The 27,500-nt window shown below is 37.9% G+C and overlaps 1 protein-coding gene across 5 annotated transcripts in view; it reads right to left on the bottom strand.

Moving 5' to 3' along the window:
* Window positions 1-27,500, bottom strand: part of robo1 (roundabout, axon guidance receptor, homolog 1 (Drosophila)) — a 514,376-nt gene that overhangs the window by 315,043 nt on the left and 171,833 nt on the right. Inside the window, exon 1 of one of the 5 annotated variants that reach the window (XM_056473878.1) lies at window positions 26,436-27,229. The exons of the other annotated variants lie outside the window; for them this stretch is intronic. Within the exon in view, the coding sequence (XP_056329853.1) occupies window positions 26,436-26,493 (58 nt within the window). The 5' untranslated portion in view covers window positions 26,494-27,229. Of the gene's footprint in view, window positions 1-26,435; window positions 27,230-27,500 lie in introns of those variants that run through there. 5 annotated transcript variants of the gene reach the window in all.

Below are 27,500 nucleotides of genomic sequence, written 5' to 3'. Positions count from 1 at the left end.
ACCTCTATATATATATTTATATATAAATAACGATAATCATTTACATAATTTCACTACATTCTTTATCAACTAACTGCAACATTGATAAGCACAACCAATTTCTTCATTCATAACACTGAAATCAAATCACATCCTCCTGAAATGTTAACGCGTTGTGTCATGAACATGGCATGCACTTCAGCAAATGATACTTTACTCCGTCTATATGTGTGTGTGCTCTTATCGTTGACTCATGAGATAACGCAACAAGCCTGAAGTGTGTGCAGATATAAATGCGCAACTTTCAAAGTCCTTAACGAAGCTCCAAATTCCCCTTTCCTGCAAACATGCCCTATAGCACAGCACAGAAACAAAGAAGAGCGTGAGTCACAGCGCAGGACGGCTCTGCTCCTGCAGCCGCTTTAAATCACTGCTGGACCTCCTCAGATAGGAGTATTTGAGCAAAGATAAGACCACGCACCGGCGGAGGGCAGCGGCCTATTTGTAACACCATTAATCGGTGATTAGCAGGTCATTTAGCAGGATTTATTGGCCCAGATAAGCAGAGGGTGTGCATTCTGGCTATTCACAGAGATAGCTGAGCAACACCTGTAGCAGTCGTAAAAATCAGTCATAAAAATGAAAAGAAAAGGAAAAAAAGGGTGTGTCAACTTCAATGTTAGAGATCAGTGAACTCGACTCTTCTTTGTCAAATACAAGATAGTTAAAATATAAATACTTTTGACAAATTATGGCTTTTACTCTTTCTACATCTATGTTCAGCTGCTTTGACACAATCTACATTATAAAAAGTGCTAGAGAAGTAAAAAACAGAGGTTTGTTCTGTATATTTTGAGAAAAAAAAATACACTACCTGACAAAGTCTTGTCGCCTATCCTAGTTTTGCGAATAACAAATAATAACTTGACCTCTAGTTGATCATTTGGCATCAGAAGTGGCTTATGTGGAAAGCAAAGGCCTCTAGATTACGCTTATTTTGCCAAAATAAAATATGATCAAGCCTCAATTATTAATTATTTGATTAGGACAGTAAAGTTTGACTTTGCTCAGACAAAAGTCCTGTCACTCAACAGAAAAAATGTACAGTTTGGAATATAAAGTCATGGTGCAGTGGAAAAAGAATTAATATTGTGTATGACTCCCATGAGCTTGGAGGACTGCCTCCATACATCCCTGCAATGACTCAAATAACTTATTAATAAAGTCATCTGGAATGACAAAGAAAGCGATCCTGCAGTTCATCAAGATTCTTTGGATTCATCTTCAATACCTCCTCCATCTTAACCCAGACATGCTCAATAATGTTCATGTCTGGTGACTGTGCTGGCCAATCCTTGACCTTCTTTGCTTTCATAAACTTTGAGGTAGAGGCTAAAGTATGAGAAGGAGCGCTATCCTGCTGAAGAATTCACCCTCTCCTGTGGTCTGTAATGTAATCGGCAGCTCAAATGTCTTGATACCTCAGGCTGTTGATGTTGCCATCCACTCTGCAGATCTCTCGCACCCCCATACTAAATGTAACCCCAAACCATGATTTTTCCTTCAACAAACTTGACTGATTTCTGTGAGAATCTTGGGTCCATGTGGGTTCCAACAGGTCTTTTGCAGTATTTGTGATGATAGGGATGCAGTTCATTGGAAAAATCTACATTCTGCCACTTTTCCAAATGATCAACTAGAAGTTATTATTTGCTGCTCTTACAACTGGGATAGATGACAAGACTTTTGTCAGGTAGTTTATTCCTTAAGGGGGCCAATAACCTCTAAAATATTAGTGCAGCTTTTATTGCAGCCAAACTAAAATAAATAAGACATAATATACCAATATTATACAAAATATTATTGGAAATACTGTGAACATTTCATTGCTCTGTTAAACAGCACTAAATATAACAAAATTAAAAAACAAATAATAAAAAACACAGGATGCTAATTTTGCCCTGTATACATGATGAAAATTATAAACATCCAAATACAAAAAAAAGTGAGTAAAAAATAAAATTGCTTCACTATAATACAAGCAATACATTATATTAATCCACATAATCCGTATTTCTTTAATCATACAACCCTAATTCGGTATTTTTCCGCACAATATCCAACATAAATATCTTTCTAATCAGTATTAGCCTTGACAAATCCCATCATTAAGACTTCTGTTTGTTTTCTTTTGGACCCAAAACATTTCCCACATTAGAGCATGAGCATTGCTACTGTAACAGACTGAATTTGGCAGCTCTATAAAGTACAATCTGACAGCTTACAATCACAATAGACAGTAAAACCTCCACCCGGCTCTAGATCAACAGCCTCACGCGAGGGCTTGCGAAAGGAAGCTGCCACTCTCTGTCATTTGCTGTTATTGGAGAAAGCGCTGTTGAAGCTCTTCAGAACGCAGACGCCAGGCCTCATATTTCAAACTCAGAATTCGTATCACGGGCTAGAGCCCAAACGTCCATCCCCGTGAGTCCCATCTGGGGCCGGCGGAGGGGCTTCAGGAACAAAGGCGATCCCGGAGAGGAAGGCCTCTGTCAGCTGTGAAACAGATCCGCGGGGTCTCCTCTGGCTGTGGGGGTCAGGGGCGGCCCGGGCAGCGACACTGAGCTCCTCTGGGAGAGGCTGCGGGCCCCCAGTCTGGAGGCCTGAAACAATAAGAGCAGTCTCTCACTCTGCCTCTGGCTCCAGTCAATCTCAACAGACACCCCGAAACAGATGGAGAACGGCTGAGGCTTTCCTGAGAGAAGATGACACTAGACAGGGATTTGGAAAGTGACAGCGCGCTAGTGATGTGTGACACGCATTAGTCATTGTGAATGTTGTTGTTGCTGTATGAGACCTGAGGATTATGGCTATTTTTGGAACTTACATACCGTTTGCTTTCTACGTACTACTATGCTTCTAGGTAAATATTTCAAACCGTGAGTTTTTTCACAAGTCCTCTTAGAGAGATAAAATTTCTATACATTTCATAATATTGTTAAAACTACAATCCCATAATGAGCACGGATGGAATATACAGTGTATGCAAAATATGTGATGATGAATGGTAGAGCTGGATGGATAGGTGGATGGTATAGCTGGATGGATGGATAGTAGGTAGAGCTGGTTGATTAAATGGGTGGATGGTAGAGTTGGATGGATGGGTGGATTGTATATTTGGTTGGTTGGATGGATGGACAGTAGGTAAAGCCGGATGACTAAATGGATGGATGGTAGAGTTGGATGGATAGGTGGATGGTATAGCTGTTTGATTGAATGGATGGATGGATGATAAGTAGAGTTGGTTGATTGGATGGATGGATGGATGGATGGATGAGAGGGTTGAATGAATGGATGGACAGATGGATGGATGGATGGGTGGATGAATGAATGGTAGAGTTGATTGAATGGATGGATGGATGGATGGATGGATGGATGGATGGTAAAGTTGGTTGGATGGATGGATAGAATGATGAATGGTAGAATTGGTTGGTTCGATGGATGGATGAATGGATGGATGGATGGTAAAGTTGGTGGGATGGATGGATGGATGGTAGAGTTGGTTGGTTGGATGGATGAATGGGTGGATGATAGAGTTGGTTGGATGGATGGATAGATGGATGGATAGGTGGATGGTATAGCTGTTTGATTGAATGGATGGATGGATGATAAGTAGAGTTGGTTGATTGGATGGATGGATGGATGGATGGATGGACGAGAGGGTTGAATGAATGGATGGATGGATGGATGGATGGGTGGATGAATGAATGGTAGAGTTGATTAAATGAATGAATGAATGAATGAATGAATGAATGAATGAATGAATGGATGGATGGATGGATGGATGGATGGATGGATGGATGGATGGATGGATGGATGGATGGATGGATGGATGGATGGATGGATGGATGGATGGATGGTAAAGTTGGTTGGATGGATGGATAGAATGATGAATGGTAGAATTGGTTGGTTCGATGGATGGATGGATGGATGGATGGATGGATGGTAAAGTTGGTGGGATGGATGGATGGATGGTAGAGTTGGTTGGTTGGATGGATGAATGGGTGGATGATAGAGTTGGTTGGATGGATGGATAGATGGATGGATGGATGGATTTTGAAGTGGTTGGTTGGATTGATAGATGGATGGATGGTAAAGTTGGTTGGATGGATGGATGGATGGATGGTAAAGTTGGTTGGATGGATGGATGGATGGATGGATGGATGGATGGATGGATGGATGGTAAAGTTGGTTGGATGGATAGATGGATGGATGGATGGTAGAGTTGGTTGGTTGGACGGATGGATGGTTGGATGGATGGATGTTAGAGTTGGTTGGTTGGTTGGATGGATGTATGTATGGATGGAAAAGATGGATGGATGGATGGATGGATGGATGGATGGATAGTAGAGTTGGAAGGATGGAGGGCAGTACAGTTGGGTGGATGGATGAAGGGATGGATGGATAAAATGATTGCCAGATAGAACAATGTAATCGAAGTATTGTTGGATAAATAGATGATAGAGATGGATGAATGGATGCATAAACTAATGGATGGATGAATGAATAGAATGATTGTGGGACAGAACAATAGATGGATGGTTGGATGGATGAACGAATAATGATTGCTGGATCAAACAATGGATGAATGGATGGAACAGTTGGACAAATATTGTTGGATGGATGGATGGATGGCTGGACAGATGCAGTTGGATGAATGGATAAATAGTTGAGTGAATAGATGGATGGATGCAATTGAATAGACAAGTGCATTAATGAAAACATTTAATGACAATATAATAAATAGGAATCAGTGTCGAGGCTATAAAATGAGCTGCTTCCAAAAAAACAACATTGAATCAAGAATGGCACTGCACTGAAATGAAACCGTCAGACCATACAAATCCCTGACGTACACTGGTTACTTATAAATGAAAAAAGAGAAAAAAAGAGATGTATGCCAGCATCATATTCCTCACATATAAATAATTCACCTGTCGTCCTCAGCCTCTGAAAATCCCACCCTAGCAGGATTGAGCTCCTCATTAGTGGATGAGGGCGACCACGTCTGTTTGGATACAGCAGTGGATGGAATATTCAGAGTCAAAAAGAGACGCTGTCACTCTTCCTCACTGTCACTGACAATTAAATCAGCCCCAAATGTGTATATTTACGACACCTCTCATTGTGTGAAAAGAAAACGCTTTCATTCCTAGGGGACTGCTGTAGTGCCTGTACTATGGTATCTACACTAAGCACATGCAAAAGAACGGTATCCTCAATTAAACCCAGAACGCTTGCAGGCTGTAGATCTGTGTGTGTGGATGTGTGGTGTAAAGATTTAAGAGTCGCAACGGGAGATGTGTGAGTGAAGCACACTGCCAATTACATCTTGTTTTTGTTTTTCCCCATCGAGGCAAATCTGAGTGACTTTGACCAATGCTTCAGCTGTATATCAGGACAACTCCCACTAGCGGGAGAACCACACACTAGAATAAATTAAAAACCTGAAGCATTCATTTCCCAACAGAGGATGCTCTAGTCGTTTAAATAGACTTCTCAATCCTGTGCCAAAGACGCAGGCCAAATTCCCATCAGCTGAGCAGAATGGAGCAAGTGCATCTCACAGTTTCGGCTCCCAGTGCAACTTACTTGAAGTTGGCAACTCTTCAACACATTACATTTTAAACAGCGGCAAGTTGGAGAATATTCTAGGTTGACTATTAAAACTTTTTGCACTTTTCGTGTTGCTGAAGACTTTGGCAACATTCTGAATATTATATTTATAGGTATCTCTGATTTAAGAACATGAAGAATTTCTTTAAAAATGTAAAACAGGACTTCACACAACTGGAAATATTGGACATTGCGATATTTTATTTTCCTGCAATACACACTCACCGGCCACTTTATTAGGTACACCTTACTAGTACCGGGTTTTTGCCTTTAGAACTGCTTTAATCCTTTGTGCCATAGATTCAACCAGGAGATTTTGGTCTATATTGACATGATAGTGTCACGCAGGTGCTGCAGATTTGTCAGCTGCACATCCATTATGTGAATCTCCCGTTCCACGACATTCCAAAGGTGCTCTTTTAGATTGAGTTCTGGTGACTGTGGTGGCCATTTCGAAGAAATCAAGACTTATCAGACCAGGCAACGTTTTCCCAATCTTCTGTTGTCTGATTTTGGTGAGCCTGTGCAAATTGTAGCCTCAGTTTCCTGTTCTTAGCTGACAGAAGTGGCACCCGGTGTGGTCTTCTGCTGCTGTAGCCCATCTGCCTCAAGGTTCAACTTGTTGTGCTTTCAGAGATGCTTTTCTGCATACCTCGGTTATTTGAGCATACCTTGCTGTAACCAATGGTAATTTGAGTTACCTTTCTATCATCTCAAACCAGTCTGGCCATTCTCCTCTGATCTCTGGCATCAACAAGGCATATGCGCCCACAGAACTGCCACTCACTGGATATTTTCTCTTTTTTGGACCTTTTTCTGTAAACCCTAGAGATGGTTGTGTGTGAAAATCCCAGTAGATCAGCAGTTTCTGAAATACTCAGACCAGCCCGTCTGGCACCAACAACCATGCCACGTTCAAAGTCGCTTAAATCCACCTTTCTTCCCCATTCTGATGCTCAGTTTGAACTGCAGCAGATCATCTTGATCATGTCTACATGCCTAAATGCATTGAATTGCTGCCATGTGATTGGTTGATAACAATGACTTGGATTCTGTTTAAGTTTAATGTTTAATTTTATTTAGTTTTATTTTAATTTACCCAGATAACATTAAGTCTGACTCCGTTTAAATTTTTTTTTAATATGCAACCCCAATACTTTACATTAATTTAGTTTAATTTAATTTGCCAGATATTCTGATTAAGTTTTTTTCATATTAATTTCCAGATAATTCAAATTAATTTAATTGAATGTTTTTCCCATATAACAATGACTGATTCTGTTTTTTAAATGTAATATTTTATTATTTCGTTTGATTTTCTGATATGCATCCTCAATATTTTATTTTAATTTAGCTAATTTTTTTTTTGTTTTAATGTTTTTATTATATCTCGTCCCATATAACAATGACTTTGATTCTGTTTTTTAATCTTATATTTAATTAAATTTTGTTTTATTTTATTTTACCTAGATGGCAATGAGTCTGGCTCATCAATTAAATATAGTTTTAATTGAATTGAATTATACTGAATTAAATTTAATTAAATTTAATTTATTTTAATTTATTTTACCAGATACTCTGATTATTTTTTTAATTAATGACTCTGGCTTTTTAATTAAAATTGAATTGAATTGATTTTAACTGATAGATAAGTCATTGTGTTTGCCCCAATGGTTCAGTTCAGTGATCTAAATAAAAGTTTAGACAGAATCAAACGAATTGATTCAATAATTAAAGATTTGTTCATTTTGCGTATTTATATACTAGACAGTTTTTATACTGAGCAGGTCCTAAATAAACCAATACATACTCATTTCACATACAGGACAAGGCTGTAGTTTAATCATTCAGTCTATTCTTAGTCACAACTTCTCGAGTATATGTTTAACAAACTATAGACCTAGCCGAGGGCTATTTCCATTTTGCCTACTGTACTGCATATACTCAAAAACTAAAACTATTTAACAGCAGATCTGAGTTTTCCCAAGGTCGAGCGTCCTCTCTGCATTTTCTCTGCTCTAACTTTACCTCTCATAGGGGAGACAACTTGACCCGAGCCTTCACTTGGCACCATGAGCTTGTAGATGAATATGCCACTCAGGGCTCCAAGCCAAGACAGAAAAAACAACAATCTTTGTAAGTTTGCCAGAAACATAAGCATGGCAGGCAAAGAGGCTGGAGGGGGTAAAAAAAAGTTGAACGCCTTTTAAATATCATTCAGGAGATGGCAGATAAGATGGCAGTGTAATAAGAGTTAGACTTATCTGATGGCTTACGGCTTATTATAACGGTTTTCGGAAGAGCTGTACATGACAAGGACAGGAGTGCCTCAGGGTTCGCTACTGGGCCACACAAATATGATTACAGGTTGGCGTGCGAACGGTTAATATTTCAACCCCGTAAAGGAGACTTTGCACGAAGGATTGCTCAAACCTGATGTCAAACAGCTGATAGGACCGGGGAATTCCACCTAATCTGATGAGCGCATCATTCTGTTCCTCAGTGATATTGAATCGCCGACTCTTTATGACTGCAGGTTGTGTGCTATAACTTTACGACCGCAATTCTTTGTGGATTATTCAGCGAGATTGAAACTGTGAGCGGCGGATTCCTTTTAAAGTCCAGACGTCCAGCACTTTGAAGACTGACACTCAACCCTGGCAAGCATCAAAACTGCGCGGCCACGTCTGAGACGGCACGACACCATCTGTTCCCTCTCCAGTTGCTTGAGAACACATAAAAGAAGCAGGAACACATTTACAACACGCAACTTCCTGTCTGCCCGTAATTACTCGGGAGCTCCTGTGAATGTCATTCGTCCCCTGAGGATGCCACTTCAATGCGGCTGACAATATTCCTCTCAATTAAAATCCCTCTTTTATGCCACATATAAAGATTTCTGTGCTGCAGACTAAACGCTGCCAATCATCGCTGAGAAAGCGGCAAGCTATTCCATCCAATGTGCATCAAAAACCTCGCAGTTTGTAGCATGCATGCCAAGCAAACACGTTCACCATGTCAGGATCACTGGAATGAGACGTAGCTTAAATGCGGCTAAATGCGCTGGGATGTGTGCCTAATGGCTGGTTTATTTTTATAAATAAATTGCAGAGTGCCACAAAGCTTAAAAAGTGTCTGTGTTGACTCATTTCTCGCGGTCGAAGGAATATGGCAACCATGCAAAGTTAACATTTGGGTATTTCCACCAAGGACGAGCAGCATGAGAAAGCGATTATTGAGGCAATAATTATTATCATCAAGACTGAAAGTAGAGGAGGAAAACAAAAAAATCAAGTCTGAAAATTAGCTGTGATGCCGCAAGCTTTCAAAGTGATATACAGCCAGAGGAACGCAGGGTTGCAATAATCCTTAGCATAGCAGCAGAAGTGCCCACACCAGGGACCTACGCCAGACAGCTTGTCTTACATCAGCAAAGCGCAGGCCAACCCGAAATCTGAGCGTGCGGAACGGTTTCTCTAGCGATGGCTCTAATGCCAAGCCAAAATCCTTTGTTTCAGTTAGCGATAACAATAGGTGTAAGAGCAGTTCACAGATTACGGCAGGATCTGTTTGGCTAGGAGCCAGACAGCACTAGCATTATACAATTAGGGCTTTTCTTGTTGTGCAGACCTCAAATATCTGAGAACAAGGCGAACAAAGCCTCGAGAACACAGAATTTGTTCTGCTTGGCTTCTGATAACCCTTCAAAAGCTGTTAGTGAGGCAAATTCAGTCTGGGGGATTGGCTTGGCAAATTGGATTAATTATTTTAATCAAAATCCATTTCCCAAAACATACGTTAGACATCTTTGAACAAGTCATTCTTATGAAAGCTTTTTTTTTAACCGTATTAGCTACCAGTCATTGTTTATGTTGGTCTTTTCGTGCATACACGTAGGCTTTATACACTTAGCCTATGTTTTGTAAAATATTTAAACATTAAATCCATAACATGAAGTTTCCTGACACTGCATTTTAAATCAATTATTACACATTTCAAAGCACTTTTGTTTTATTTCAGGATGTTTGACATGTAAACCTGCAGATGTGAAGAAGTCTCAAACATGATTTATGTGAAAAATTGTGATTTTCATATTTGCTCATTGTTCTATCTGGCATTCCATCCATCCATCCATCCAACAATACTTGTCCAACTGTTCCAACCATCCACCGTTCTATCCCACAATTATTCTATCCATATAACCATCCATCCAACAATATTTGTCCAACTGTTTCATTTATCCATCCAACAATATTTGTCCAACTGTTCCATCCATCTATACATCCAATGTTCTATCCATATATCCATCCATCCAACAATACTTGTCCAACTGTTCCATCCATCCAATGTTCTATCCATATATCCATTCATCCATCCAACAATATTTGTCCAACTGTTTCATCCATCCATCCATCCAACAATATTTGTCCAACTGTTTCATCCATCCATCCATCCAACAATATTTGTCCAACTGTTCCATCCATCCATCGTTCTATCCATATATCCGTCTATCCATCCAAAAATATTTGTCCTACTGTTCCATCCATCCATTATTCTATCCAATCCGTCCATCCATCCATCCAACAATATTATTCCAACTGTTCCACATATCATCCATCAATCCAACCATCCAACAATATATTTTCAACTGTTCCACATATCATCCATCAATCTATCTATCCAACAATATTTGTCCAACTGTTCCATATATCATCCATTAATCCATCTATCCAACATTTGTCCAACTGTTCCATCCACCCACCCATCGTTCTATCCCACAATTATTACATCCATCCAATAATATGTCCAACTGTTCCATCCATCCATCGTTCTATTCCACAATTATTCTATCCATCCCATCAATCAATCAATTCACCCATCCACATTTTAAGATCAACCTATTAAATTCACATTAATTTACACACAATTAAATATGTATGTTTTTTGTAGATTCAAATGCAAACATCAAGTCCTAAAATTGATTAGAAAACAACTAGGGGTGCACTTTTTTTAAAGAATCAATCCAATCCAATTCCATAAATTCTGAGTATCAGCAGATAAAGACACCAATCCGATACAAGTACAGTTTTTTTTATATATAATAAAGTTTATATTCTTCTGATAATCTGAGTTATAGTAAACCAAATAATATCTCTTCTGTACTACACGACCACATAAAAAGCAAGTTTGGAGAGATCAGATTAATAAGTTCACATACACATTGTTGCACACACACATTGAATACGTCAAATTCCTTCACACCTTTTTGTGGTTATACTCTAGAGATGATAGTACTTCATATAGCAGCTCCTCAGCTACAATTTCAAGGTCATGCCTTGGATAATTACCCCTCTTGGAGGACTTGACTGTCTGGGGAGTTTGCAATTCCGCTTTACGGCCTGTCTGCTCTGGGATTAGCCTTAGGGCAGGGAGCACTCGGAGATGCTGATCAAGCCTCTCACTCAAATTGGTCAGAAAGCTTCTTCATCAGCAGGTAAAGCATCCCAGTATGAGGTGAGAAATCAAAGAACACCAAGTCGCTAAGATTGGACATCTAAAAGAATATGTGTCTGAGATAACCTTTAAAATCATCAACCTCATTTAAATCAAACTGTATTAAACAGATCTGGTGTGCTTGCAAATGAGCGCGATTTTGTATTCTGCAGACTCGGTTTCCTGTAGAAGCCCAATTAGACCGGGCAGAGTTACAAATGGGTAAGGGGGGAGGGCTGCTAAGACCCCGTAATTGAGGAAAATCATTTACCCACAATGCAACAGGGCTGAGAGGGATCAAAGGTAGTCTGTGTATGTGTGAAGGTGAAAAACCCGGGAGGGGGAGGAGGGTCCATGTTTTTTAAATCTACTAATTAGCAGACCCTCTTTTTCCTTGCTAATTTAATTCCCTTCTCTTAAGTCTTTTGATTGCGCTCCCCCCCACCTAACCGACACCTCCAAAAGGGAGCGTTAGCATTTCAAAAGTGTATCCAAGCTTTCCCAAATAGAATGGTCACTAGGAAGCTGATCCTGTCAGGAAAGAGAATGGGGTGGGAAAAGGGAGGGGGGTTTGGGAAAGGAATGGCCTTCAATGCCATCTTTCAGATTTCAAAAACAGTGGGTTTGGGGGTGTAAAATGACCCTGTTAAAGCCTACAGCTCATGTATCGCAAAAATGGCTGACTTGGGATAACTTAAGCCTAAAGCAAGTAACGCTGCACAACATGTCAAACTCCAATTATGATTCAAAAAGCGGTGTTTAATCAAAAACCTATAATTTATTGTCTCTGCAGTCATGAGTACTTAAAACAGCCATGTTTTTTTTTCTTAATGTGAAGAACATTTTAATCATTTTCCTTCACGATTGCTCTTCAGTATTTGGACTCTCAGTAGTGATTAAACCACACTGAACTGAGCTAAACTGAACTTAAAAACTCTGAAAACTGAGCTACACTGTTTTAATTTACTATGATCTTCTATGGAAAGCTGCTTTGACAATCTACATTATAAAAGCGCTACACAAATAAAAGTGAATTGAACTGATTTAAGGCACTTTTTGAGCAACAAAATTGTTCTATGGATGTTAAAATGGCAAATATGTACTTTTATTTTTAAAGGTTATCATATAGGAGCTCATCAAAACCAACAAAGGCTGACTTGGGATAACTTGAGCCTAAAGCAAGTACTGAATGCTGCACAACATGTCAGACTCCAGATGAGTTTCTTTGTACAAAACAAATCTATATATCATGTAAATCATGCCAAAACGTGTCTAAAAACTTCTTTGGGGCACTTAAACATAAAAAAATGATGATTCCAAAAGTGGTATTTGACCAAAAAGCGGCCATTTATTGCCTCTACTGTCATTAGTACTTAAAACAGCCATTTTTTTGTCTCAATATGAAGAACATTAATCATTTTCCTTCACTTTAAAGCACTTTTTGAGCAATGAAAATGTTCTATGGATGTTAAAATGGCAAATATGTACTTTCATTTTTAAAGGTTAGCATATAGGAGCTCATCCAAACCAACAAAAGCTGACTTGTGATAACTTGAGCTCAGACGAGCACTGCTGAGCATGGCAAAACTCCGGATGTTTCTCATTGTACAAAATAAATCCATACATTACAATGATATTTCCAAGTAATGCATGCTTATGGGTTTCTGTTCTCAAACACATCAATAAAATCTGTTATTTCTGAAAGAACATTTCATTTAATAATTGTTTAATAATCTAACAGATCTTTTTTGTCATTTTATTAAATCTTCTGTGCAATGGAAAGTTTCTAAGATGTTAAAGGTTCTGCATGGAAGCATAACATTTAATTAAGCACCTTTATTTACAAGAATGTAGACAAGATGTGAGATGTAACAGTGCTTTGCTGTTTATGTTTTTAGACAGAGCTCCAGTCTGCTTTTTTATTCCCTGGGGAAGCTATTGTGGACCATGGGTCCTTCGTGGAAGGCCCCTCCCCTTCCTCTGGGTCTAACAATTACCCCGTTGAGACGACACAATGCATGAACCCCGTGTCAGCCCCCACTGGGCTTTTCTGCGTGTCGGCTTGCTTTATCTGTCAAAGGCAATGCAATGACCGGCAACAAAAAGGCAAGTCTTAAAAAACAGTCAAAATAAAAAGGGGGGTGAATGGAGAACATTCAAACCAGTGACAGCATTGGAATAGCATCAGAAACGCCTGAAAAACAGTGCGATGTTGTGCAATAATGCTCCGAATTTCATTTGCATTACAGATAAACAAACGTTGAGTCGAGATGACACAGATTCTCCGGTCTAATCACAACCGTATGTTCCAGCTCCGCTCATTTTCATTTCGAACAGATAGCAATCTAAGCCTAGGGCCATCCCAAACACTCGGTTTCCCTATAATCTTGGTCTAAAAAGCCTCCCACAAGCATTGAGGCATCAAGAATACCCCTTTCCAACCTTTAAACGTCACCCCAGCGTCTCTAACAATCTCGCTGCTCATTCCCAGACAGTCTGACGCAGCCAGCTGAATTAAACGCTAGCAAGCAGCACATCGCTCTTTACCCCTCATCACCACGCTGGCCCAGTGACAGCCCAAGGGGTACGCATGCATTCCTCGAGGGTTTAAAATACCACAAGAGTGCTGGGAGATATAAACAAGCAGACGCAGTCAAAGAAAGGACGTCCCGAGGGCTTCAAATCAAGTCCGTATGGGGTACCAAGCTCCCTATGCTTCAGTAAGTATCAGTGTCGGATTCCGCTGCTAATTAATCCAATTAAACAGCTTTCACACGCTTATTAAAGTTTTACCGAGATTTAGAAATGAGTACTGGAATCTTTTTGATACCAAGTGCATGGACAAAGTATGACATAAATGCTGGTCCAAACACAGTTGCACCAACCTGACCACTAAGGGTGTGTGTAGATGTCTAAACCCACCATACGCCCCTAATCCGGTGCACCATGTCGTTTTAATTCCGCCTAATTAGGCTTAGGCAGACGTTAATTGGGATTTAGGTGAACGTGGCACACACAGCCCAGTGGGCGCTGTCATTTATCACAGGTGTATGAGGATAAGGGTTACTAATCCCTTGGCCTGCTCTCAAAGACTCCTTCCTGGTGGGGAATCTCTCAAAAAATTGGCTTTTTTCCCGATATTGTGATTAGGAATGCTGTAACTGATGATGATATTCTTATTACCGTTATTATTGCAAGCGCGACCGTGGGCAGATTTCATCATCTTGACATCATTTCATTAGGCCGCATGCGAGTCGTCAAGGCCAGCGTGTAGGTCCTGAGCGGAGAGAGAAGGAGCGCCGGAGACAGATACATCGCTCACCTGCGAGAACAGAGGCCATTAATTGGCCTCTGGTGCCTGCTGTGCCCCGTCAGACACTGACAATTTATTATCTGCACTTAGGAGACCATCCATCCCAACTTCCACCGTGCCGCACCACAGGGGTTAACGTGATATATAGCGTTCCCGAGACATTCCTTCGTGCTTTCTTTTAGTTCCTTACACTCTTTCTTTCTCTCTCTCACCCCCGCCACCTTACATACAGTTGAAGTCAAATTTATTAGCCCTTCAGTGATTTTTTTTCTCTTTTTCAAATATTTCCCAAATTATGGGAATTTTCCACAGTATATCTGATAATATTTTTTATTCTGGAGAAAGTCTTATTTATTTTAATTCGGCTAGAATAATTTTTTAAAAAGCATTTTAAGTTCAAGATTATTAGCCCCTTTAAGCTATATGTTTTCTCGATTGTCTATAGAACAAACCATCATTATACAATAACTTGCCTAATTACCCTAGTTAAGCCTTTAAATTACACTTTGAGCTGAATGCTAGTATCTTGAAAAATATCTAATAAAATAGTATGTACTGTCATCATGACAAAGATAATAGAAATAAGTTATTAGAAATTAGATGTTTTGGGCCCAATCCCAATTCTACCCCTTAGCCCTTCCCTTACCTCTACCCCTCATTTTGCATGTTCACATGAAGGGGTGTCCCAATTCTCTTTAGCCTAAAGGCGTAGGACTAACGAGAAGCACTAGATAGCCCTTGAAACAGAGTCTTTTCAGATCCATTCTTTAAACCAAGGAGTACGAAAAATTCCCAGAATACACCATCTACAACGGCAGCAGGGCTGCACACGGAGATCAGGAGATGCACAAATTAGTATTTTTTGTCCTTATTACACATTTATAAAAAATAATACATTCATTATAACGTTCATGTTTTAACATCATGCTTCAAAAAATAAATAAATATATATATTTATTTATTTATTTATTTATTTATTTATATATATATATATTAAAAACAAATAAATAAAAACGCAAAATGTTGCTATTTATAATCCATAATAATAACTCTTGTAATGTAGTCCCACAAAATACTTTCACATGTCACTCAATGACACTCCAATACCCTGTCAGGAAAGTCTAGTGGCAGGGAATTAGCTTTTACAGTGTCTGGTATAACGTTAATGTTGTTTTCGTGTATTTAGATGAATATGGCTATGGTGTAAACGCACAGTACAGTTACGAACATATTGCCACATCATATCGTTATAAAACGATATTGTTGCCTTCAGTGATTTTCTAAAGACAAATACCAAAACAATAACACAACTGGAATAACTACACCATCGTCGATCTCATATTAAGCAAGAGATCGCAATGACATATGATGACGTGTGCAGGTTTTGTAGTGCTGTTCTATTTCTTAAGAGTTCAAATTTGAAGCCCCTTCCCTTCACACTCTGTTTCAAGGGCCAAGGGGAAGGGGTGGTGTAAAAATTGAATTGGGATTGGGCCTGTGTTGAAAAAAAAATCTTATTTCTGTTAAATAGAAATTGGGGGAAATATTCAGGTTTGCTAATAATTCTGACTTTAACGGTACATATGGGCACACACACACTCCTGCATCTGTAATTGAGGATCGGACAATGAAAAAGCACATCCAGCAGATGCACAAACTCTGCCCTACGCTGTGCTTTCTTTGAAAGGCGTCCACTATCACAATGTGTTTTACAGTCACTGGCTTAACCTGTTTGATTGACAATGAAATGAAAGTGAAGTGAAGAAGAATGACATGCCTCAACATCTGACAAAACTGCTTGAGGGAGCATGACTGTTTGAACCTATTCATCTGGCCATCTCCATATGGATATGTTATTACGATTATTTTGAATGAATTTTTTATGATCATACAAACTGAACAACAGCATGGAACATTTGTCTGTATAAAGTTTATGTTACACAAGACTTAAGTATTAAAGTTGATTATGAAAGAGAGAGGGGGGGGTTTAAACAACGTAATAATTAAGATTTTAACTTGATAACTCTATTTTTATTCAATCTATATAAAGTTCAATTTTACTGACTAAAGAGTTATCTAATATAATTTAAGTCTATTGAACATAACATAAAATATCACTAAACAGTCAAATCAGGTGCTTTAAATCAGGGGACGCCAAACTTTTTAGCCTGCGACCCCCAAAATAACAATGCTAGTGGCCTGTGCACCCCTCTATTTTTGGAAGTGGTTATAATCATACAAACCTTGCATGCAATAGCTTACACAAACCAATAGGTTTATATAAACACAAGCATATTGACAAAAAAGTGCTACAGTCTAACAACCATTTAATTATTATTATTATTTTTTAATTATTATTTAATTTTAACCTCACCTAATGAAAATTGTGGGCACAATGTTTTCATTACTTCACAAATCTTTTCTTGGTATAATTTAAGACTGCCACTCAAAGATCATCCTTCATGTTCAGTAGTGGCCAGTATTTATTTTAAATGTACGTGAGTATCAGAAACTTTAGGCTGGTGCTGTAATATTAATCTGCTGCAACTTACACTGTGTCATTAATCTAACGAAAAACCCTAGTGGTTGCAATTCAAAGGGAGAAAAAATTTAAAAATAAAACATTGTGAAAGGCTGATGGCTTTTTATTTGCATGTATTTTTTATGTAAGGTTATATGTTACTGTATTATGAATTAACAATGGTCATTTTAAGAGTTTATTCAAATGTATTCGATTTTTGGAAATCCCCAAGCCACCCCCTCTTATTGTCCCTCCTCTTTGGGAACCACTGCTTTAAAAATATAAAGTTGATGCATCAATAAATATCAAGTTAATTTTTAATGACCAAAGAATTCTCTAATATTGCAAAAATCCTATTAGAGTTCATTTTTTTCTATTAAACATAAAATAAAAATGAGATATTCAAAAGAATGTTGGTTGATAACACCAATTGACTTCAAAAAAAAAAAAAAAAAAAAATATATATATATATATATATATATATATATATATATATATATATATATATATATATATATATATATGGATGGATGGATGGATGGATGGATGGATGGATGGATGGATGGATGGATGGATGGATGGATGGATGGATGGATGGATGGATGGATGGATGGATGGATATTTTTCCCTGCTATGGAAGTCAATGGGTACCATTAACCAGCATTTTTCAAAATATCTTCTTTTGTTCAACAAAAAAAAGTTATAAAGTCTTTTTATTCCTCTGTTTAAATATGTATATATATATATATATATATATATATATATATATATATATATATATATATATATGTTTTAAATATGACTAAACACTTTAAATAATAATAAGTGAATGCATCAATAAATAGTTAAATTTTCCTGTCACAAAAATTCTTTAATATTGTCAAACTTTATCTGAGTTTCTTTTTACTACTGAAAAACAAAATATTCTGAAGGATGCTTTCTATAAAACGCATTGGCTATATTTATCCGCTAATATGGAATTGAATGGGTCTATCAACCAGCATTTTTCAAAATATCTTCATTTTTGTTTAACAGAGGAGAGAAACTCATATCCATGAGGGTGAGAAAACAATGAAGCAATTTCATTTTTGTATTAACAATCCCTTTAACTAAAATACTGTCAATATTATCTCATCAACTGTACATTTGCCTCCAATTTGTTCTCAACACAAGCTCATTCAAACTCCTAAATACTTATTGCTGTTGTCAATAATGGATTGCATTTTTGGGTTAAGCGTTGACGATTTTCTGAGGTCACGGAAGAGCAGGCGAATTCTTGTCAGATGACATTCGAGCCTCTAATAGGGACAGTTTGACATACAGTAATAAAACGGGCTCCTGCGGTGAGACATGAATCAAGGCCACATGACGAATGTGCTCTGTCTTAACTATCAGTTCCCAGCCTCACTACAGCCATGAGCTAATCAGCAAGTCCTCACAGGCCTCACTGTACAACAGACACGTATTAGAACAACACCATCATTCATTGTCACAAGCAGAAAACACTGCTCAGTGGCCAGGAATCAACACCAACTCCTCATATGTCAACGCAGTTGGCCGAAAAACATCCGGTCGATTGCTGAACTTACAAGTTGGGACTGTCGCCACGTCCTTCAACAGCACTTGAAATCTTTCAGCTGACTCTAAAGCACAGTGGTTAAGACTCAAATCACGAACGACGTTGTTGGTAATGTCATTGCTGACTGCGCCAAAAACACAAGCTGCCCTTGACACACTTGTCGACTGATCTAATGATAGCACATATTTTTACAATCCCTAGTAAAATATATATTTTCAGCATCGGTATCGCAAAAATGCAGGGTTCCACACAATTCATTCATGTTGTCCTAATACCAATTGATTAAGTTAACTTAAATTTAAGTTGATTGAACATAAAACAATTAAGTTGTCCCCAAATAAATCTCAAGAATTGTGTTGTGTCAGCTTATTTTAAATTAGTTTGAACAAGCAGCAAAAATTATTTACTTGAGTGTGAACGTATTCACAAAAGTCACATGGCAAGAAATGCAACGTCTGAATTTGTGTTGTCACGATACTGAAATTCTGTACCAATCGATACTGACATTTTAAAAACATCCATTTACCACAAACATTTCAAAGCTGTTAAGCTCGTTCTTAAACAGCGCTGATTTGCCATTGTGTTTACATGCTCAACAGAAATGACTGTGATTGGCTGTGAAGGTCATCAATTCACCAAACTCACCAATGCTTACTGAGTATAAACACAGACAGGGACACTGGAGCATTTTAATGCTGCGATTCATCAGCAGATCGCTCGTCTGTCAGTTTACAGACAAACCAACTGATCGACGTGACTTTGAAACTATCCAGTGTCCCTGTACCCGAGTTTGCACTCAGTAAACAGCGGTGAGTTCGGCGAACTGATGACCTTGTTAGCGGGAAATGAACGTTTTTAAATTTTAGTATCGAACTCCAGTATCGTGACACCCTAGTCTTGATTGACTGGGAGCTACAGAATTGTATTTAATTACTGAATTTATCTGGAAATTATTAGACTTTAGCAAAATAATAATAATAATAATTTCTTACGTAGAATTTGTGTCTTGTTTCTAGTCCAAATATCCAGATTGTGAAGGTTTAAGGAAAAATTGAAAATAATTTTTTTTTTAATGATTAAGAATTTTTTGATATTTGGATAGAAACAGAACAAAGCAAACTAAGAGAAGCATTTTTGCATTGTTATTAATCAAATTTCTGTACCTAAACATTGTTAGACTCCATAGAAAACCATCAAATGGTGCTAGTTAATCTGTATTCATAATCGCAGTATTTATCGCAGAAAAATAAAATAATCACAATATCAGATTTTTCCAATATCATGAAGCCCTAATTCCAAGCATAATTACTGAGTTCTGTACGCTGTAAAAATGCTGGGTTCCACTTTATTACTGTATTTATATGGAATTAAAAATATATATATTTCTTACTTAAAATGTGTGTCTTGTTTCTAGTCCAAATATCTACATTTTAAAGCAAAAACAAGATTATCTTATCCCACTGGCAGATAACTAGGTTTGATTTAAGGATAAACTTGAAAAGGAAAAGGTTTGAGGAAAAGTTGAAAACAAAACAATATTATATATTATAATATTACATATTTGGACTAGAAACAAGACAAAGAAAACTAAGAGAGGCATTTTTTGCATTGTGATTATTGAATTACTGTACTTGAATATTGTTAGACTCCATAAAAAAACCTTCTAATAATGCTACTCTAACTTTCTTGTGAAACTGTATTCATATCGCAATATTTATCGCAGAAAAACTAAATATTGCAGCATCAGATTTCTCCAATATCGTGCAGCCGTAATCATAATTACTGATCTCTGTACACTGTAATAAAAGCACACAATACCTTCATGTTGTCCCAACAAAAATCAATTAAGTTAACTTAGTAGTTTGATGTTCAGTCCACTTAAATTTGTAAAAACAATTAAGTTGCCCCCCCCCCCCCCCCCCCCAAAAAAAAAAACGCAACAATTGTGTTGATTCAGCTCATTTTGAAGTAGTTTGAACAAGCAGCAAAAGTCCATTTTTCAGCACTTGAAATCTTTCAGCACGGTGGTTAAGACTCAAATCACGAACTCCAATGTCTGTAATGTCATTGCTGACTGCGCCAAAAACACAAACCGTCCTTGACACGCTTGTCGACTGATCTAATGATAGCGCATATTTTTACAATCCCTAACATAATTACAGAGCTCCGTACACCCGAATGCAACCAAGAACAGGACGCTTCTCCATCTCTCGGGGAAGATGAGCCCTACCATGAAGTTCCAACAGTGACCTTTGGCCTCTCTCCCTACGGGTGCTTGTTAAAGCGCTACACAGTTTCCTCAATGTGCAGATGCCTCTCAGCAGTGGTGCAGCGTACAGCTAATTCTCCGAGCAACTCCATTGGAAGTCAATACAAGCAAGGCACATGGGAAAGCGATCCATGCTTTTCCACCCCGAATTAATTTCCTTGGTGAAATACGACTTGATCCGACCATCCTCTGCTGTGTTTCAACTCGCTGATAGGCATGATTTAAACTGCTTATTCATGATTACATTAATCAAGCAATCACTTCAGCTGTAATCAAGAGTAGATGTGAAAAGTCTGTCATTTGTTGCCTTATGTTTATATATTTATATATTTATTTACTTATGCTTATATATTTATTCCAGCACGGTTATAAATCCATCTAGTTACTCTCATTCTCTCACTTTTCTAGCTGGGAATTGTATGGCATAATCACAGAGACAAGGTCCTAAAACCACTTTGAAAGTGAAGTGTCTCGTTTATGCACCAAAAACAAAACAAAAATTGTTTTCGAATTGTTTTCCAGTCATTAGCGGTGTTTCCATCCACCTATATTCATTCATGCGCATTTTGGAATATGGCATAAAACAATGCTTAAAGTCTGCATGAACCGGAAGCTGCGACCATTTTTTTTTGTATTGTGATGCTGTTCCTAGAGAATCAGAATATTAAATGAGAAAATAATGGGCGTGGCTTGTTTTTCCAACTGTGAGCTGATTGGATGTAGTAAAGTAGGCATTTCATTCAGAAAGATCGGGAAATGGGTTTGGAGAGAGTTATTAAAACCTAACAGACACCTCTGTTTCTGTTTGCTGTCAAAACTGACTGATGGAGGGGTGTGGTTAAGTATGTTAGCCACGCCCAATACCTCGGACAGAGCTAATCTGATAATTTAACAGAAAAAAAATTCAGATTTTCAGATTTTAATTAAAGATTACAAGGACAAGCTTTTTTGTCCTATTGACATGCACAGATGAACTGTTCACCACAAAACTAGCAACGCAAGCTAACAAAATCAATATGGTTAGTTTTGATTTCATATGTATTTTAAATGTAAATGCCAAGATGCACACATATTTTGGGAATAAAAATGTGCGCAACTGAGTAGGATCAACTTTTTATCTAATAACCATCCATAAATGTGCATAAACTACAAACACATTAAGTGAATAAACTCCAGAATGTGTTAAAAAAAGTCTTGTGATTTTGTTTTATGTTATTAAGTCATAGGATGGGACAGCATTAATCCAGCAGATCAACCACACTGTAAAATATCTGAAATGTTGCTTTGGTCATTATAAAATGCTGTAGCCAATGTTCGTCATCAAAATAAATCAGTATTATTACCTCCCAGAACTCTCAAAGAGTGTCTTGTGCCTTAAAAATTCAAGTAATTTATAAGAACAAAAGGCCCACAGTGGCTTCTCTTACTTCAGCAAATTTCATTTTCCGTTTTGATATTTGCAACCAGTTTATTAAGTGACCATTTTGTTTTCTCATTGGATGGAAATGGTGCTTTATTCGCAAATGTTTTATGCCATATTCAAGTTTAAAGCTTAATTAAAACATGGCTATTGGTTCATTCATTAATTTTCCTTCAGCTAAGTCTCCATTTCAGAGGTCACCGCAGTGGAATGAACCGCTAACTATTCCAGCATATGTTTTACGCAGCGGATGCCATTCCAGCTGCAACACATCACTGGCAAACACTCATACACACATATTCATACACTACGGCCAATTTAGTTTATTTTATTCACCTATACTGCATGTCTTTGGACTGTGAGGGAAGCTGGAGCACACGCAGGAAACCCAGGCCAGCACGGGAAAACATGCAAACTACACACAGAAATGCCAACTAGCCCAGCCAGGACTCGAACAGTGACCTTCTTGCTGTGAGGTGACAGTGCTAACCACTGAGCCACCGATGTGCATACATTTGGGGCATAAAAAACTTTTTATTCAATAACAAAATAATGTGCATAAACTACAAACACATTAAGTGAATAAACTCCAGAATGCATTAAAGTCTTGTGATTTAGTTTTATGTTATCAAGTCATGCGATGGGACAGCATTAATCCAGCAGATCAACCACATAGTGAAATATCTGAACTGTTGCTTTGGTCATTATAAATTGCTGTAGCCCATGTCCGTCATCAAAATGAATTGGTATTATTACCTCCCAGAACTGTGCCTATAAAATCCACTGCATGTTCATGAGTGCACATTGTGCAAGTTTATCAAGAAGTGACTATTTTGTTCTCTTTGACTTATTGGATGGAAAAGGGATGGGACAGCATTAAAACAGCAGATCAACCACATTGTAAAATATCTGACATGTTGCTTTGGTCATTATAAAATGCTGTAGCCAAAGCTCGTCATCAAAATGAATCAGTTTTACCTCCCAGAACTGTCTTGATCTCTCAAAGATTGTCTTGTGCCTATGAAATCCACCGTGCGTTCAATCAAATAGTATAAGAACAAAGGCCCACAGTGGCTTCTCTTACTTCAGCAAATTTCATTTTCCGTTTTGATATTTGCCGCCAGTTTGTGACGATTTTGTTTCTCACTGGACGGAAACGATGCTTTAGTCGCAAATGTTTTATGCGATATTAAAGTTTAAAGTTAAATTTACATCTTTGGATGGAAAAATAGCTATTGGTTCATTCGTTCATTTACCTGCGGCTTAGAGGTTGCCACAGCGGAATGAACCGCCATCTATTCCAGCATGTGTTTTCCGCAGCGGATGCCCTTTCAGCCACAACCCAGTACTGGGAAACATACACTCTCACATTCACACACACTCAAACACTACGGCCAATTTAGTTCATCCAATTCAACTATACCACATGGCTGTGGACTGTGGGGGAAACCCACATCAACACTTGGAGAACATGCAAACTCCATACAGAAATGCCCACTGGGACTCGAATTAGCGATCTTCTTGCTATGAGGCAACAGTCCCAACCACTAAGCCACTGTGCCACCCTCATAGTTAATGGTTATGCTCTAAAAACCTGCCATTGGTTGAGCTAGCTTAACAAAACAGCTTATAGCCAAGCTTTAATAGCAGCCAAATGTTTGAATTGTTGAGCAAATCAACCGATAAACGGCTTATTATAGTTGTCTCTGCAAATAAGCAGAAAGAGGGGAAAAAATGACACGCTATATAATATTCTTCCAGGTTTTAACTTGAACACAATTACTTCAGGCTCAACTGTAATCACAAAGTAAACTACGGCAATAAAACAAAGCAATCAACAGTTTAAGGCATAACAGCCCCTTAAACCAGACTGTCTCTTTAAATCACTGCGTTGGAGGAGCATTACAAACAGACCCGCTCGCATTCAGTTTCCTTAATTTAGCAAACTTGCACTGAGCTCCAGGTCTAGATGCCTGAAAACCCAAAGAGTAGAGAATCCAGTTAAATCTGTGACCATGTTGCGAGGTTTGGAGATAAAAAGCCAGAGAGTTTGTTTTAGCAGAGCTTTCGTCAGTTATTCGCAAAGAAAGAGGATCAGGGGGCAACGTCAACCAGGATTATGCAGGTCTATTACATTCGGCTTAGGGTTTCTGTCAAAATCTCTGCTCGGAGCTGTTCCACCCGGGTCTGGAAACTGAAGGAGGGACAGTGATCTCAGAATGGGATGGTCTAGGCAGGCACAGCTCTAAGCAAAGCTACCGGAAACAAACCTCAGTCAATGCACACAAATGCAGAAAAATATTGACTCGCATTGATTAATCATTAATAAAAATCATAAGAGAATGCTGAATGTAATGATAATAATAATAAAAGGAGGAAGAATGAATAATAAAATCATATAAGTAGCAAAAAAAAGTGAACTTTGGCCAAATGCTTGGTCAGAGTAACAAATGATTTTCTTATTCACCACCAGAACAAGACAAACAGGTTTAACACAAGCACACAACACATTAAGGAAGCGACGAGTCTATAATGTACCTCACTTTGAAAATCTTGTTCAGCACATTAAAACACACTGCTTGCATAAATAAGGCTTAAAACACACAATATGCGTTTATTACAGGCCTCCAAACTTTCTAACTAAAAAATTTCATGACTTTTCCAGTCAAAACCAATGAAGTTTTTTGAACATACGCTGACTAATGTATAAAAGAAATGACTTGCCTCTATTTGATTTGGCAGCATGTCATATAATCACTGGACTTACATTGACAGAGTAGTGTCAAGAAGACAAAAACATGTCCATTGTTCACCTTTCCTCTATAAAAACGACTAAAATAATGCTAGCAGCTCCTCAATGACAGATTCTTAGCTGTAAAGGTTATACTCGTGCAAGTTTTACATGTTCTAGTATAATTTCTAAAGTCTGGAAACATAAGTATAGATCATTTCAATGGGGTCATTTCATTAGCCTATGAACATGTCCTGCTTGTTATCAAACTATTTCATGACTGTAATGAGGCAATTCAATCATAATTTATAGTTAAAACAACAATCATAACATTATCAATGTGTCTCTTTTTGGATTCTCGGAAGCAATAGAAATGTAAAACGTGGAATGGAAATACGTTGAAATTAAAACGGAAATACATTGGGATCATTGTTTTTGTTTACCAACCTCAAAATGGTATATAAAGCAAACTTAATCTGAGAAGAAAGCCTAGATAATGATTTTTGTTTCAGTCAGTGGCACTGGTACACTAGCAAAGGGTGATTAATAAGAGATACAGTATGAGCTAAAAAAATAACGTCTTGGTAGCTTCGCCAAGTCAGTCAGGAGCATTTTAAAACAGTAAAACATTTGTGCATATATCACATGTAGGCAACTTCTTGATTGAGGTAAAGTAAGTTTATATTCACATATCCGTTCATTGAAAACTTGTGGCACGCTCCCTATATTGTTTACCATGCTACTTTGAATATTGGTCTGAAATCACATGCAAGTATGACTTGAAAACAACATTTGCACTATTTATTTGACTGTGAACAGGGTTGTACTTTGATAGTCATTGTCTGCTAATATGATTTCATTATTTACTATAAGCAAAGAATACTTTTCTGAAATTATAATTATTTAAGGAGAAAGTCTGAATGTGTGTAAATAAAACCAACTTAATCTCAATCTAAGAACGTGCGAGCAGTTCCTCAATGACTTGATTTGGTGATACGAGTTATCCTCATGCAAGTTTTATATGTTCTAGTATGATTTCTAAAGTCTGTGGATACATGAGAAGCACAAAGCCAACTAAATCTGAGAGGAGAGCATGCCTAGATAATGATTTTTGGTCAGTCAGTGCCACTGTTACACTAGCAAAAGGTGATAAATGAGGGGTACAGAATTAGCTACAAAAATATCATCGTGGTAGCTTCGCCAAGTCATTCAAGGAGCATTTATATAGTACAGTTAAGACACAGAGCACAAAATCACACACATTTATGAATATATCACATGTAGGCAACTTCTTGTGGCTTCACACAGTACAAAAAGACGCAAATGCCAGCCGTTCACCTCATTTCACCGGAAAATAAAGCGAGTGTATTTTGTAAACTAGGCTGAAAGTGGTAACATTGTCACAACAAACAAACAAACAAACAAACAAAATAAATAAAGGTAACGTTACGTACCTGTGCAAACGTGTGTAACTGCGATAAAAAACACGAATCCAACTACTCTCCCCGTCATCGTTTAAATATTCGCGTTTTAGAGAGCTGCTTGTGTAATCCGCCAAAATAAAAAATAAATCAGATTTCTCTGCGTTTTTGATCCTTCATAATATCCAGATGTAATGTTTTCCAGAATATTAAGAGTTTTGTAGAATAGTTTACATTGAAGACTCCGTTAATTTGAATGTAATCCGATTTATTAGCGTTCAAACACGCACTCCATGAGTCGCAAATGAATTAAAATGTTAAAATTAGTCCAAGAAAAGTTATATAAAAAGGCATACGGTTGAAATCACCCCCTAAAATAAAAAGAGTTCTGCAAAGAGCAGAGTTGGTCACTTCATATCCGCTGACCGCATCCCATAAGAAATCTCCAAGAAAGCCAGTGAAAAGAAACTCCAACTCTTTCCCAAAGTTTGAAATGCAGTAAGGTCCTCGGCCTGTAAAAGATGACCAGTGTCACATCGTTCAGAAACAACGTGAATAAGTCATTTCCAACTCTGCAACTTCAGTTTCCATTGGGAGAGCAGAAGCTGATGCTGAAGAATTTGCTGACTGAAGTCCATTGGATGTAGATCACTTCCACTTATCCATTGCTTTGCAGAATTAAGTGTATGTCCGATTTTTTACCCCTGTATTGTTTTTTCCACGTCTTCTTTCAGTTCCCCCCTCAGTGTTTCAATGTTTGGATCGGTGTACTGAGGTCCCCCGTCACTTCGGGCTGAGGGGATTTGAAACAACGGTACTTCATTCAAACAGCATGAATACTAAAAGACATGGTACGTCCCGGGCTCCCCCTCCGCAGACTGAACAATGGATAGTTCCTAAGGAGAATTACCTTGGTGTTGCCATGTCCGCTGATTTGAAACACTGTGCATGTCTCGTTTTTTAAGATTTTCGTATTTTTTTCCACAACATATTTCACTTTACATATCTAAAACCTGAAAAAGTAAAGAGTATCTGTAAAAATTATTAACTAATTAACTAACTTTTATTGATTTACAATAAAACTTTTGATATAACACA

This window comes from Danio aesculapii, chromosome 15 (assembly GCF_903798145.1).
Source record: "Danio aesculapii chromosome 15, fDanAes4.1, whole genome shotgun sequence".
Classification (NCBI taxonomy): domain Eukaryota; kingdom Metazoa; phylum Chordata; class Actinopteri; order Cypriniformes; family Danionidae; genus Danio; species Danio aesculapii.
Note: the sequence above shows the minus strand (reverse complement) of the source record. Positions and strands in the feature narration are given on the sequence as shown.